General features: G+C 46.4%; 1 protein-coding gene across 3 annotated transcripts in view; it reads left to right on the top strand.

The window, feature by feature from the left end:
* VWA3A (von Willebrand factor A domain containing 3A) overlaps positions 1–13,571 on the top strand; it is a 2,208,650-nt gene that overhangs the window by 977,452 nt on the left and 1,217,627 nt on the right. For all 3 annotated transcript variants that reach the window (XM_044089639.1, XM_044089638.1, XM_044089640.1), the window contains one exon: positions 1,277–1,380. In XM_044089639.1, the coding sequence (XP_043945574.1) occupies positions 1,277–1,380 (104 nt within the window). The remainder of the gene's footprint in view (positions 1–1,276; positions 1,381–13,571) is intronic.

Raw genomic sequence — 13,571 nt, 5'->3', positions numbered from 1 at the left:
GTCCTTGGTATTTGAGCTATATGTTATGGTCTCTTTCTCATGGCCCCCTAGATCCTTGGTGTTGGGGCTTACTTCTTTGGCACAGCCCACTTCTGATTCAATGGGAGAGGCAACAGTTCCAAGGTGTGCTCTCTTGATGCAGTTAGATTCCACTGATATTACAATACTTTGACATATTATTATATTTGGCATGATCTGTTATTTTAATCTTAATGTTCTCATATGTGTGATGTGAAACATTTCGCTTTTCAGTATTATCTTTACATTATTGTAATCTTACTAATTTTATACCCAGTTGTTTTTTCCCCTTTGCACTCAGTTATGCTGCATTTATCTAACGTGCTGAATTGGTGATTGTTTTTCCTGCTCACCTTTTCACCATCACGTTTTTCCATGGTTCTGCCCCATGCTGCCATTTGCTAGGGACTCAGGAACTTCAAGGGTGATACCCCCCCCCCCCAGCATGTTGTGCTGTTTTCTTTTGGAATCTCCCTCTGAAATGAACCTGTTTCTTGGGGGGACATTCCCTGCCTACCCTAACACTTGCACCTATTCTCTTTGGGCGAGTCGGGCTTTCTTAATCCCCCCAACACACACACACACACACACACACACACACACACACACATGCACACACATGCATGCACACACGCATGCACACACACGCATGCACACACACGCATGCACACACACGCATGCACACACACGCACACACACACACACACACACACACACACACACACACACACACACACACAGACACAGACACTATACAGTAAACACTTGCTAGTTAAATCCATTAAATGCAGTGGAGAACTGATTTATGCTGTCATTCTTTTCAGGATATCTTTTAATCAAAGCCAGTGGGGGCTTTTTTCGAAGTAGTAGGCAGTCTTGAATAAAACGGATGCTGCACTCTATTTTTACATAATGAAAACACTGTCACAATGCCTATCCAGAATGCAAGATTTTTCTTTTTTTACAGGAAACTTTCATTACAGATAGGGTTTTAGAAAATTCTAAGCATTTTTATGTGAGAAAGCTTTCAAGAAGGTAAAGCACAGCTTTATACAAAATACTTTGAATGATACCTCTAATTAGATGCATGTTTTACATTAACTTCTTTGAGTCAGTTACTGATTTTACTGTCAAGAACTCCCCTTTAATGAGGCTGTTCTTAATTTTACACTGATTTTGTAGAGCACTACTTAAAACTGAAAAATAAAACTGTTTTGAAATGTACAGATTTTGATGTTTACTCATGTTGCTGTTACAGCTAAGAAACTTAGCCTTTATCAGGTGTTGGCTCCAAATGCATTCTCCCTTATAGAGGAATTTGTACCTGTCCTTCAAAGAACAGTATCATCAACACTGCATGAGGTAATAATGAACATGCTTGTTATCTGAACTGTATTGTTCATTCTGTGACCTGTCATATACACTGTATTGGTATGTATCATCTCTGAATGGTAAAGTACTTCAGACTTAACTGTTGGTTTAGTTTATTGACAGTGTAATTTTATATTAATTTTATACTGTTTACATTTTGTCATTGAACTTGTTCTCAGTAATGTTGATAGGCTTCTATCATATTTCACACACTTTCCCAGTAAACTGTTACGTGCTGTATTCCTACGTACTGAGTTAGATGAGTTTTACAAAATCTCACTGCATACTTGGAACAAGAACACAGGAGAAATTACATAATTCCTTATTGCTTATATCAATATTTCTAGACATGAGCACTGATATCAAATCGGTAGGCACAATTTCTTATATGCTGCATCCTTTCTGTTTATTAGTACATGATAGTGGTAGTGCAGATGGTGTAGGGGGTTCATATTTTTTTATTGACTTGATTATCATTTTCCTGTCCTTCTCATGACTAAAATCCTATAATCTGACGTTGTTAATCTTCTTCCCATTCATCGCTGATGGGTTAGTTTCCGAGCCCTCGGAACTGAGTCGGCCTAATACCAAGCTTGCATACATCAAAAACTCTTGAGCTAAGCTGCTACCCACAATGCCCCTCTCCCATTTACCTCGGATCTCGTTTGCCACGCAGCCATATAGCAGCATTTCACCGAGCTCTCCAGCTAAGTGTCATATTTTTACAAATTGTTGGTGTTTGTGAACCTTTTTCTGATTTAAAATCATTCTTTCTACCCTATCTCTTTATCTAGCTACCTTTAGGGTATTTCTTTTACCATTGTTGGTAATGCCCTCTCTACCCTTGTAGAATTGTTTGATACCATTGTTGGTATCTTCCCTTTCTACTTCTTTGTATACTTTCTAGCAGTAATTTGTTTGTTTGTTTTCTTTTTGTGTGTTGGATATGTCTGAGAAAAAAGGGACTTTGGGGTTCAAACATTGCACTTCCTGCAATGACAAACTCCCCAACAGTGACTTACATGATGATTGTGTCTATTGTCTAGGGGTTTCTCACCTCTCTGTGAAACCTCCTTGCCAGATTTGTCAGAGTTTTAGTCAGCAGACGCTGAATGAGAGGAAAAACAAACTTATCTTGAAAGGCCTGTTATCCACACCTTTCTCAGAGGCCCTTTCGGTGTTGGAGGTCTCAACCCCTTCAGTGAGGGGCAAAAAAGTCCACATTCTGATCCCTATTCACCAGCTGGTAATAAGGGCAAGTCCCACAAACACAAGGCCCACAAGTCTTCTACTGACCAGAAGATTGCTTTCTTGGCTCCGAATATTTCTGTTGCTTCTGTTCCGAGCTCGGCTCCAGCTGCTTCTGTGGACATTATGATAACTTTGGCACCAACATCTATGGCTCCAGTCTTAACTACAGTAAAGACTATGGCTCCGACCTTATTGTCTTTGATGATCTCAGCACCAACTTCACCTCTCACTGTACCGAAGTCGGTTCCAACGATCCCCTTGGAGCCGAAAATAACTTCATTACCAAGTACTTCTTCAGCATCGAGCCTTTTCTCAGCACCTTTAGCTCCTCTATTGCCTGTTTCCAAGTTGGAGTCTTCGGTGCCGACAGTTCAAACACCACGGACCCAGTACTCCTCCTTATTGGACCCGTTCTTAGACCAGGCTTATAGCCCTTTTCTGGACCGGCCTGACTCCCCTTCCAGGGTGTCTGTAAGGTCCACCAGGAGTCTGTCTGAATTCGATGTGGTGCACCTGCTGGACCAGCTGTTGACAGCCAGAGGGATAACAAACATTCCTAAGACTCATCCCACTTTGGGGTTTGAGACTACTGCTCCCAGGGCTCCCAGTTATTCTCCTCTCTCAGCTCCATCGGTTCTGATGCCCATAGCTCCAATGTCCTTGGTAGGAACCCTTTCCTCGGCACCGACAGTGACCCTCACTGAGGCTCTGAGGCCTTCCGTGTGGGTTTTGGTTCCTTTGGAACCATCCGTTCCTCAGTCTGATGGTTGGGGGGTGGAATCCTCGGTTCTTAGCATGGTTCCAAGTTCATCGGTTCTGTGTTTGGTCCCAGGACCAATGCCCACCCCGATCTTGCTCGAGGCTCCATCCCGGGAGCGGGCCTGATGGAGCAGGGTGTGACCCCATTTCCGAGATTGTCTTACTCTGTTCCCGTCTCCCATTCCTCTTTGGGCGGGCCTGCTTTCCGAATGATGGAGAGGGTGCTTGCTTCTGGAAGTGCTCCTCCTATGTCAGATCTTCCCCCTGCTCCCTCTGCGCTACAGCTACCATAGGCCACCTCCCCAGGACACTGAGAGCACAAGCCTCAGGAAACCCCAGTTCAGGGTAAATTTCCTTCCGAGTCTTCTTTGGATGCTCCCACTGAAGAACCCCCTTGGAAGAAGGCATGTAAGAGGAAACTTCTTGACTCTCTGGTGGAGTCTCTCACAGAGGATACAGACTACGATGATGGGGAAGGATCCCCACGGTCACCCCCTGATGATGTCTCATTCGGAGACATCCTGGAAATATTGAAGCAGAGGGGTGGCTGGAAGCCCTCCAACCCTTCTTCGGAGGAGTCTGTCTTCCTGCAGGCTTTCCACTCTCGACCTTCTACTTCTTGGGTGACCCCACCTGCCGACGAGTTAGTCCAACTCGTCATGCAGCATGTGTGGAACCCTGATTCTATTGAGGCTATTCCCCGGAGACCAGACAAGATTCTTTTCCACCAGAGGAACATCCCCACTGGTCTAGAGGCTTGCCAGTAGACACAATGGTGGTGGTGGCAGCCACGAAAAAGGAACTTGCGGAGGAAAGTCCTACTGTTCTCCCGCCCAACAGAGAGTCGCTAGCTGTGGACAGACTAGGGAAGGAAGTTTTTGTTTCAGCGACCTTTGCAGTCAGGTCTCTGAATTACTTGGCACATTTTATGAGGCTCCAAAGGGATCTGATCTCCAAACTTTCTGGAACCCTCACGGGTCAGGTTTCTGACTGGGCACATGACAAGGTTGCTTCTCAGCTTGCCACCTTTGAGTCTATCTCCAACTCATCCATGAGGATGCTCTCCCACGCAAACGAAGGGGTGGCTAGAGCTGCAGGTGCAGGCATAGTCATGTGACATCATGCCTGGATGTGCATCTTTGACCTCATTGACTCCAAGTCCTCCTTTTTGAATGCTCCCATTGAACCATCCGTTTGCTTGGTTCTAAAGTGAAGGACACATTGGCCAGGTGCTAACAGGATGGAAAGACCTTGTCTGCCATTGGCCTACATTTTTCCAAGCCTCAACGTTCTTTTTCCAGGAACCAGACGAGTGGGAAAATATGGCACAAAAAATCTCATGGTCCTTTTCGCAGCGCATGTGGTGAAGATTCCCCCAGAGGGGGTTCCAATGGTGGAAGATGCCCCTTTAGGGGCAGAGGGGGGGTCCCTGAAATCAAGACACCAGGGATTCTTTCTCCAGGCAGTCTTGTCAATGCTCCTGAAGTGTTGCACGATTGCTTTCCTTTGGAAGCAGTCGGGGCTCATTTTTCTCTGCACCAAACTGCCTGGCACTCTATTACAAACTGTGAAGACTGGTAGAGAAGGGTGAAGGCTGCCAGCCTAGCCAGATAGATTTGTACAGATAATTCTGTCATTTGTAAATGTGAAATGTTGAACTTAAAACAATGTGGCAACATTGCCATCTGCTGTATGGAAAACTAAGTCAAGCATTTCAAATCTTTCTTTTGAAGTTAAAATTATTTCATATGTATCCTTTGATCTGTAGAGTTTGGAGTCTATCTGTCTCAGCTAGCACGTTCTTTCTATTGTTTTAACTTAAGGAATAATTACTAGAATTTACATGTAGAATGTCCTTTATTGCTCTAAGCGTAAAAGAATGTAAATGCAGTTTGTTTGGCCTGGGAACCAGGAAGGTGTAAAAGATGATGTAATGTTTATCAGAACTGCAGTTTCAATTTAAACAGTGAGAACTAGAGATTATTAAGCATTTTGATCTTGGACATCTAACTCAGCACTGCCTGTTGTCTTCAGTAAGTTATCTTAGAAGTGTGTTTTCTTGTAGAAATAGCTAGGACTATAAAGATTAGACTAAGTGTTTTTCCGTTATGTCAGAACTATACTACTGAATTATTTTAAGTTTCTGTGTGATCTCTGAACTCTTGAATAACACTGTGGTGTAGTAGTCTTGAGTTTTTAGTATTTATTATTAAATATTTTTAAACCCTTTTGAACTGTGGTTGGTTTATGTACAGATAATTTAAGCTCTGGAGTACATTGCATATTTATAGAGTTTACTGTCTAAGCCCATCCAAATAAGCCTTAAGACTGTCTAGTCACACTTACCATTGGATAATAATATTGCACAGTAATAATTGGACATCCTTTTAAGGGCCTTTGGGTAGCTGATAATTATTAGCTGGTGGTGGCAGTAATTACTACTGTATAGTCTGGGTATAGGGGCACAGCTGGAGAATCTGTGTTAGCCTTTCCCAGGAGTGTCTGTGAAGTTGTATAAATACTTATCTCAAAGTGTGTGTGTGTCAGCTATTTGGGCAGGGACACGAAGCACTGGTTGGACAGAGAGTGTACTTGAGGTTAGCTTGCCATCTAGGCTGAGATCTGGACTCTATAGTTGTGCCAGTGGGGATTCTTATTAGGGACCTGGAGAGTAAGGGAGCAACCAGCCCCAGACTGACTGTGATCTCTGTGTGCTTTTAAGGGAACTTGCACTTTACTGTGTGTATTTGTTATCCTTTCCTCATATATGAGACGCCCTCTCTGGTGTTAGTGGTGAGGTTTGAGGCTTATTGATTGCTGGGCCAGGGCATGGACATCACACAAACGATCGGTGGGTGCAGAGAATAATCTCCAGAGGCTATTACATCCCTCTAATATCTCACCCAAAACCTACAAAGTACCTTCCCGATGTTCTACCCAGTCAAAAGGAAGAAGCGGCTTCAGAGATAAGAAAGCTGTGTCTGAAAAGAGTCATCCAACCAGTCCCCCCAGACCAATGCAGATCTGGTTTTTACTCAAGATTCTTTTTGGTGCCAAAAAAGACCAGGGACTGGAGACCCATTTTGGATCTCAGCCATCTAAACAAGTCAGTGGTTCAAATCAAATTCTGCATGGTCACTATACAATCCATTCTCCCTTTTTTATGGGAGGATATTTGGTTGCACTCGATAGACCTCCGGGATACATATTACCACATCAAAATGGACAAATGCTCCAGGAGTCTCCTTCACTTCTGGCTAGGAGCTAATCATTACCAGTTCAGAGCCCTGCCATTTGGCCCCTAGAGTGTTCACAAAATGCCTAGCAGTGGTAACAGCTCATCTGAGACTTCAGGGATTCCAGGTATTTCCATATTTAGATGATTGGCTCCTCTCCGCCCCCACCAAGCGCCTCCTGACCATAGCCCTCCACTACGTTCTTTCACTGGCAGAGTTTCTAGGCAACACAATCTATTGGGAAAAATCCAATGTTTGTCTATCTCGCCTTCATTCTTGCTGGATGGGGTTCGGAGTCGATCCTCGGCTCCGACTCGGCCTTCTACTAAAGCTCGAGAGCTATTTACCGGCTCGAGGCCTCCCCATATCCCACAATGCTAGGCTTCAGATACCCAGATCTCGTTTGCTGCTTCAGCTACGAGGTTGCGATTTTACTGGCTCCAGGTCATATAAAGCTTTTCTTGTGTTATTACCTTTAATTTTTTTCATATACTGTCTTGTATTTAGAAATTTTTCCCTCCTAGTTTTAATTAGATTGTGTCCCCGTTTGATCCCACTCAGAAACTCGTTTTTTGTTGTTAGAGAGTTTCTCCCCCCCCCCCCCCACCCTTTAGGGTAGTGTTAGGCCTTGTTAGACAGTGTTTTTTTCTTGTATTGTTATTTATATATATATATATATATATATATATATATATATATATATATATATATATTTGTTAGTAGTAAGGTAGTTGTGTGGCTATAGTCTTATAGTTAGTTATCTACTGCGTTTGTGTGTGTTGTGTTTAAGCACTAGTTACTTTTTTCCCTTTGGTATCCCATTTCTTTTAATATGTCTAAAGATACCAAAGTTTCAGGTTTCAAGAAGTGTGACTCGTGCTGTCAGAAGATGTTTCTGACAGACGGTCACACTTCTTGTGTTTATTGCTTGGGTACCCTACACCTGCAGGACTCTTGCTCGGTCTGCCATGCCTTCAGCCCGAGAGTCCTGCAGGAGCATAGGAACAAGCTCATTTTGCGAGGCTTACTTAAGCCAGAAGGATCCCCGGCTAAGCCTCCATTGGGAAAATCCTTAAAGCCCACCAGACCGTCAGCTCCCTGTTCGGAGCCATTGCCGAGTGGAGCTCGTGCCTCCTCGTCAGTTCCGGCTGGAACTGACGTCTCGAGACCTCAGTCAGCTCCGACCTTAGTGTCAGAACCTTCTCTGAGCCGAAAATGCTCAAGGTCCCCACCCATAGAGTCTGTCCGTTCGGCTCCGAGGTCTCCATTGCTTCAGTCGGAGCGAAGCCATAGGTCCCACTCTTCTTGGTCTTCCAGGCTATCCGATCATGACTTGGAGAGGGTGGTCAGTAGGCTCCTAAAGTCGCAGGCACTGGCCAAAATTTTGACCAGCCCTTCTCAACAGACTGTGGCTACCCCTGTGTCTTCTGCAGTACTTCCTCTGACTCTTCCACTGTGTTCGGAGCCGGAGCTCATTGGGGCTCGAATCGTAGGTACATCAGAGCCGATACCACACCTTTCGGCTCCCTCGTCGGCTCCGATCTCTTCATTGGTTCCGTCCTTGGAGGGATCCGGGCGCCGAGACTCCTTCGTCGGCTCCGAGGGGGTGAGTGGCATCAGACCCTTGTCCGACCCCGTTCTCCCTCTCGGGGCCTCGGCGCAGGTGAGCTCAGCCCTGACATTGGCCTCGGAGCTATCCCTCTCGGTGCCGGGAGGGGTTCACGTCTCTTCGGAGCCGGGACCCTCTTCTCTGCCTGATAGGGGCGCCTTCGAGGTCATGAGGAGTGTGCTGACTCCTGTGTCGGCTCCACGATTGGCCCCTTCGGCTCCTCCCCCCATGGTGCTTGCATCTGTCTCTATCCACCCTCCTGACCTCAAGCGTGGAGAACAGGCGCACCAGGTCGCTCCATTGGGCGTATCTTCCTCGGCCTCCCCTGATCATTCAGAGGAGCCCCCTCGGAAGAGAAAATATAAGAGGAAACATGTTGACTCCCCCGAGTCAGTCACGTCTGATACCGACTTGGAGGATTCGGAAGGGTCCCCAAGGTTCACCTCTGAGGCTGTCTCCTTTTCAGACATCCTTGAGATCCCTAGGCAGAGGAGGAACTGGACTGCCCTTAACCCTTCCGAGGACGAGTCGATGTACCTGGAAGCATTTGGTTCTCACCCTTCCACCTACTGGGTGTCTCCACCTTTCGACCCGCTCATGGAAGTGGTGGCTTGGAAGGCGTGGACAGCCCCGGACACAGTAGAACCAACCCCCCGCAGGCCCACTAAGTTCATCACGGCCCCATCTGACAAACAATTTCTGACAAAAGGGGTCCCTGTTGATGCCATGGTGGTGGCAGCAGCCACTAAGAAGGAGTTGGCTGACCCTTTGGTACCTGTCCACCCACCTAATAAAAAATCTAGGACAATGGACAGGTATGGGAAGCAGATGTTTTCTTCAGCGACCTTTTCCATGCGGTCACTGAATTATCTGTGCCATTTCACCCACCTTCAAAGGGATCTTCTCAAGGAACTGGGTGATACCCTTCAGGATCAATCAGCTGCGGGGTCTCAGGATAAGATTAACTTCCAGCTGGCGACCCTTAACTCTATAGTCAATTCCTCCATGCGGCTCATTTCTTATGCAGCCGATGGGGCAAGTAGGGCCGCAGGTACAGGCGTGGCTTTGAGGAGACATGCCTGGATGTGGTCATGTAACTTTCCTGACCCCTTTAAGGCATCCTTCACCAATACCCCCTTCGATGGTTCGGCTTTGTTTGGACCACAGGTGAAGGATACCCTTGCCAGGTGTGAGCAGGAAGGCAAGACTCTCTCTGCCGTGGGAGTCCATTTTTCTACTCCCTCTAGACCATACCCTAAAGGTCAGAAGAGTGGAAAAATGTGGTTTTGGATACCCCAGGGAGTCATGTCTGACACACGTGGTGAGTTTCCCTGCAAGGGCAGAGGAGGAAACAGTAATAGACGCCACCCAAGGGGCAGAGGGGGGTCCGCAAAATCAGGGTAGCAGAGAATCCTTCTCTGACAAACCCTTACAGCACTCCTGAGGGGCTGCCCGACTGTCCACCTTCGGAGGCAGTCTGGGGAAGATTGTCACTGTACCCAGAAGCCTGGCGAATCCTCACACAAGACAAATGGGTACTGTCTATCATATCCGAGGGTTACAAAATCCCCTTTGTCCACACCCCTACACAAACAAACAGGTCCCTTCCAGATGTTCCACCCGGTCTAAGGGAACAAGAAGTACTAGAAATTTCAAAACTGTTAAAAAAAGGGATATCCAGCCAGTCCCAGCAGACCAGCAAGGATCTGGGATTTACTCCAAGTTCTTCTTGGTACCGAAAAAGACAGGGGACTGGAGACCCATTTTGGATCTCAGCAGGTTAAACAAATCTGTTCAAAGAACGAAGATCCGGATGGTCAAGCTTCAGTCCATTCTACCCTTTTTGGGTCAGGACAATTGGATGTGCTCCATAGACCTTCAGGATGAATACTACCATATCAAAATGGACATGCGCTCCAGAAGGTTTCTCCGCTTCCGGCTGGGACCCAGTCACTATCAATTCAGAGCCCTGCCCTTTGGTCTCACCACAGCCCCCAGGGTGTTCACCAAATGCATGGCAGTGGTTACGGCTCACCTGAGATGACGAGGATTCCAGGTGTTTCCATATCTAGATGACTGGCTCCTAACTGCTTCCACCAGGCATCAGCTACTGCGAGCCAGGGATTATACCATCCAAACTTGCTCCGAGCTAGGTATCTCTATAAACTTTGAAAAGTCTGCATTGTCTCCTTGTCAATCTATAACCTTTATAGGCGCAAGATTAAATACAGAAGAGCTGTCAGCAAAACTTCCCTTAGAAAGAATATCAGACATTCGCCGACATGTCCAGACCTTACTACAGTGCAAGAGAATTCAGGCCAGATTTGTACTGAAAACCTTGGGTCTCATGGCAGCAGCAATCACATTACTTCCCCTGGCTCGTTTTCACATGCGGATCCTTCAGTGGATGCTTTTTACCCAATGGTCGTTTCAGCAGCTTCTGATATCTCACAACATAGTAATCACCCAATCGTGGAAAGACCACCTTTCTTGGTGGATGGTCTCCTCTCAAGTACTTCAAGGCAGACCATTTGTTCTTCCTCCTCCTGTTGCCATGGTGACAACGGATGCCTCCCTGATCGGGTGGGGGGGGGGTATTTTCAGGGCAGGACTGTCCAGGGCACTTGGCAACCTCTAGAGTACCACCTGCACATAAACATCTTGGAGATGAGAGCGGTACTTTTAGCATTGCAAGCTCTTCAGGACTCTCTACCCACCGGGACTATTGCAATTCAGACGGACAATATGTCTGTAGTGTGGTACATCAACAAGCAGGGCGGAACCAGGTCCTATCCCTTATGTCGAGAAGCACTCTGATTCTGGCAGTGGGCGATCTCCTCTCAATGGTTTCTGATAGCAACGCACATCCCCGGGAAGCCCAACGTCATAGCAGACAGGCTAAGCAGAGCTATTCTCATGCCTCACGAGTGGTCTCTCAATCAGTCAGTAGCGGACAAAATTTTCCGCAGATGGGGTCAACCTTGCTGCGACCTTTTCGCAACCCCTCTCAACAGCAAGTGCAACGACTTCTTCACTCTCTTCTCCCTCCCCGGCCACTCCCCCAGAGACGCTCTAGTTCACGATTGGCCCCGAGGTCTTCTGTATGCATTCCCACCTTTTCCCTTAATTCCCAAACTAATTCAGAAAGCAACCGCATTGGGATCCAGGATGATCCTCATTGCCCCTTACTGGCCTCAACAAATTTGGTTCCCATTCCTGCATCGTCACCTGCTGGAGCAGCCTTGGAATCTGGACCCAGTGCCAGACCTCTTGGTCCATCAGTCGGGTGGGCTACACCAATCCCTTCAGTCTCTCAACCTCACAGCTTGGTTGCTCCTCTTCCAACCTTAGACAGGCTTCCACATATTTCTCAGCCAGTGCGTGAAATCATCCTTTCTTCGCACAAATCTACTACCAGGAAGACTTATGCTAGTAAATGGAAACGTTTCTCTTTCTGGGCGGAGGCTAGAAATATAGATCCCTTTACAGCTCCTGTCCATCACGTTCTAGATTTTTTGGCAGAACATTTTCGAGCAGGTTCCTCATCTGCCACCATTAGGGTCCAGTTGGCTGCTATCACTAATTTCCACGCTGGCCTGTCAGAAACCAGCATCATGTCCCACAAACTTTGTAAAGCCTTTCTTAAAGGGACTTTTTACTTAGGCCCCCGGTTAAAGATCCCCCGCCTCCGTGGGATTTAAACCTGATATTAACTTCCTTGATTCTACCTCCTTTTGAACCTGCGGCCTCCTGTTCCTTAAAATTACTCTTGGAAGACTCTCTTCTTAGTAGCCATCACCTCAGGTAGAAGAGTGTCGGAGCTTCAAGCCCTCTGTATTCGTCCTCCTTATCTTGTTTTCCACAAGGATAAAGTTTCACTTAGGACTAATCCTTCTTTTCTACCCAAAATACCTTCTGAGACGAACCTGAATCAGGCTATTGATCTTCCTGTCTTTTTTCCTAACTATTCGAATGGAGCTGAATAAAAGTTGCACCAAATGGACGTTCACAGGCAATTACGTTTTTATTTGGATAGGACTAAACAAACAAGAAAATCGGACCAACTCTTCCTATCCTATGCTGAGGGCAAGCAGGGCCTGCCAGTTTCTAAAGTAACCTTATCCAGGTGGTTGGCCTCTATTATTACTTTGATTTATCAACTCAGACATAAGGAACTCCCCACAAAACCAAAAGCTCATTCCACCAGAGCATTAGCTACGTCGGTAGCTTTTCAAACAAGACTACCAATGGAATCTATTTGTGCTGCAGCCACATGGGCCACTCCTCATACCTTCATTTCACATTATAAGTTGGATATGGCCTCCAGGAGTCGAGCTGATTTTGGTTCCACTGTGCTCAAGAGTCTGTTCCGATGAGCCACCCAGGACTAAGGTGCTAGGGACGCTGTCCCATCCAGCAAGAATGAAGGCAAGATAGACAACTTAACATTAAGAAGTTATGTACCTACCATAACGTTCCATCTTCTCGCCTTCTTTCTTGCGTGCCACCCTCCATCCCCCCAGCCTGGACAGACCGAGAAGAATCCCTTTTGAGGCCTTCTTCCTCTAGTTGACCTTTTTTCTAGGTTACATCCTCCTCTGCCTTTAGCACTGTAGGTAATCCTTGTAGTTTGGACAGGTGTCTCCAAAAAAATTGTTTTTCGATGGTGTTAGCTCTGCCAAATGAGATCTGGGTAGACGCCTAGCATTGTGGGATATGGGGAGGCCTCGAGCCGGTAAATAGCTCTCGAGCTTTAGTAGAAGGCTGAGTCGGAGCCGAGGATCGGCTCTGAACCCCATCCAACAAGAAAGAAGGTGAGAAGAAGACAACTAACATTGAACGTTATGGTAGGTACATAACTTCTTAATCTTCAACCTACCCAACAATTGGAATTTAAAGGGACAGTTTTCAATACTCGATCAAGCCTGGTTTCTCTTCCAGCTCACAGGCTTCAGAGGTTAAGATTACAAGTACAGGTGATGCTCTGTCAAAGAAAGGTGTCAGCAAAAGAAGTTGTCCAGGCTCTGGAGTTTATGGCTGCAGCCATTCCGATTGTTCTCCTGGCAAGATTACATATGAGACTGTTACAATGGCTCCTTTTGTCCCAATGGTTGGCAAATCTTCACCCCCTAAACTCACATATCCTCATCACCAACTCCTGTAAGCAAGATCTTCTTTGGTCGATGAGGACAAATGAAAAACTTTGGTGTCACCCCTTCCAGATCCCTCAACCTAATGCCACGGTGACCACGGATGCTTCCCTGATAGGGTGGGGGACCACTTTCAGGGAAAGACAGTCCAAGACATGTTGTCCAGCTTAGAGGCCA

Source organism: Protopterus annectens, chromosome 12.part0 (assembly GCF_019279795.1).
Source record: "Protopterus annectens isolate FY-2018-M chromosome 12.part0, PAN1.0, whole genome shotgun sequence".
Taxonomy (NCBI): Eukaryota; Metazoa; Chordata; order Ceratodontiformes; family Protopteridae; genus Protopterus; species Protopterus annectens.
The sequence above is the reverse complement of the archived record's forward strand: the minus strand, read 5'-3'. Positions and strand labels throughout refer to the sequence as shown.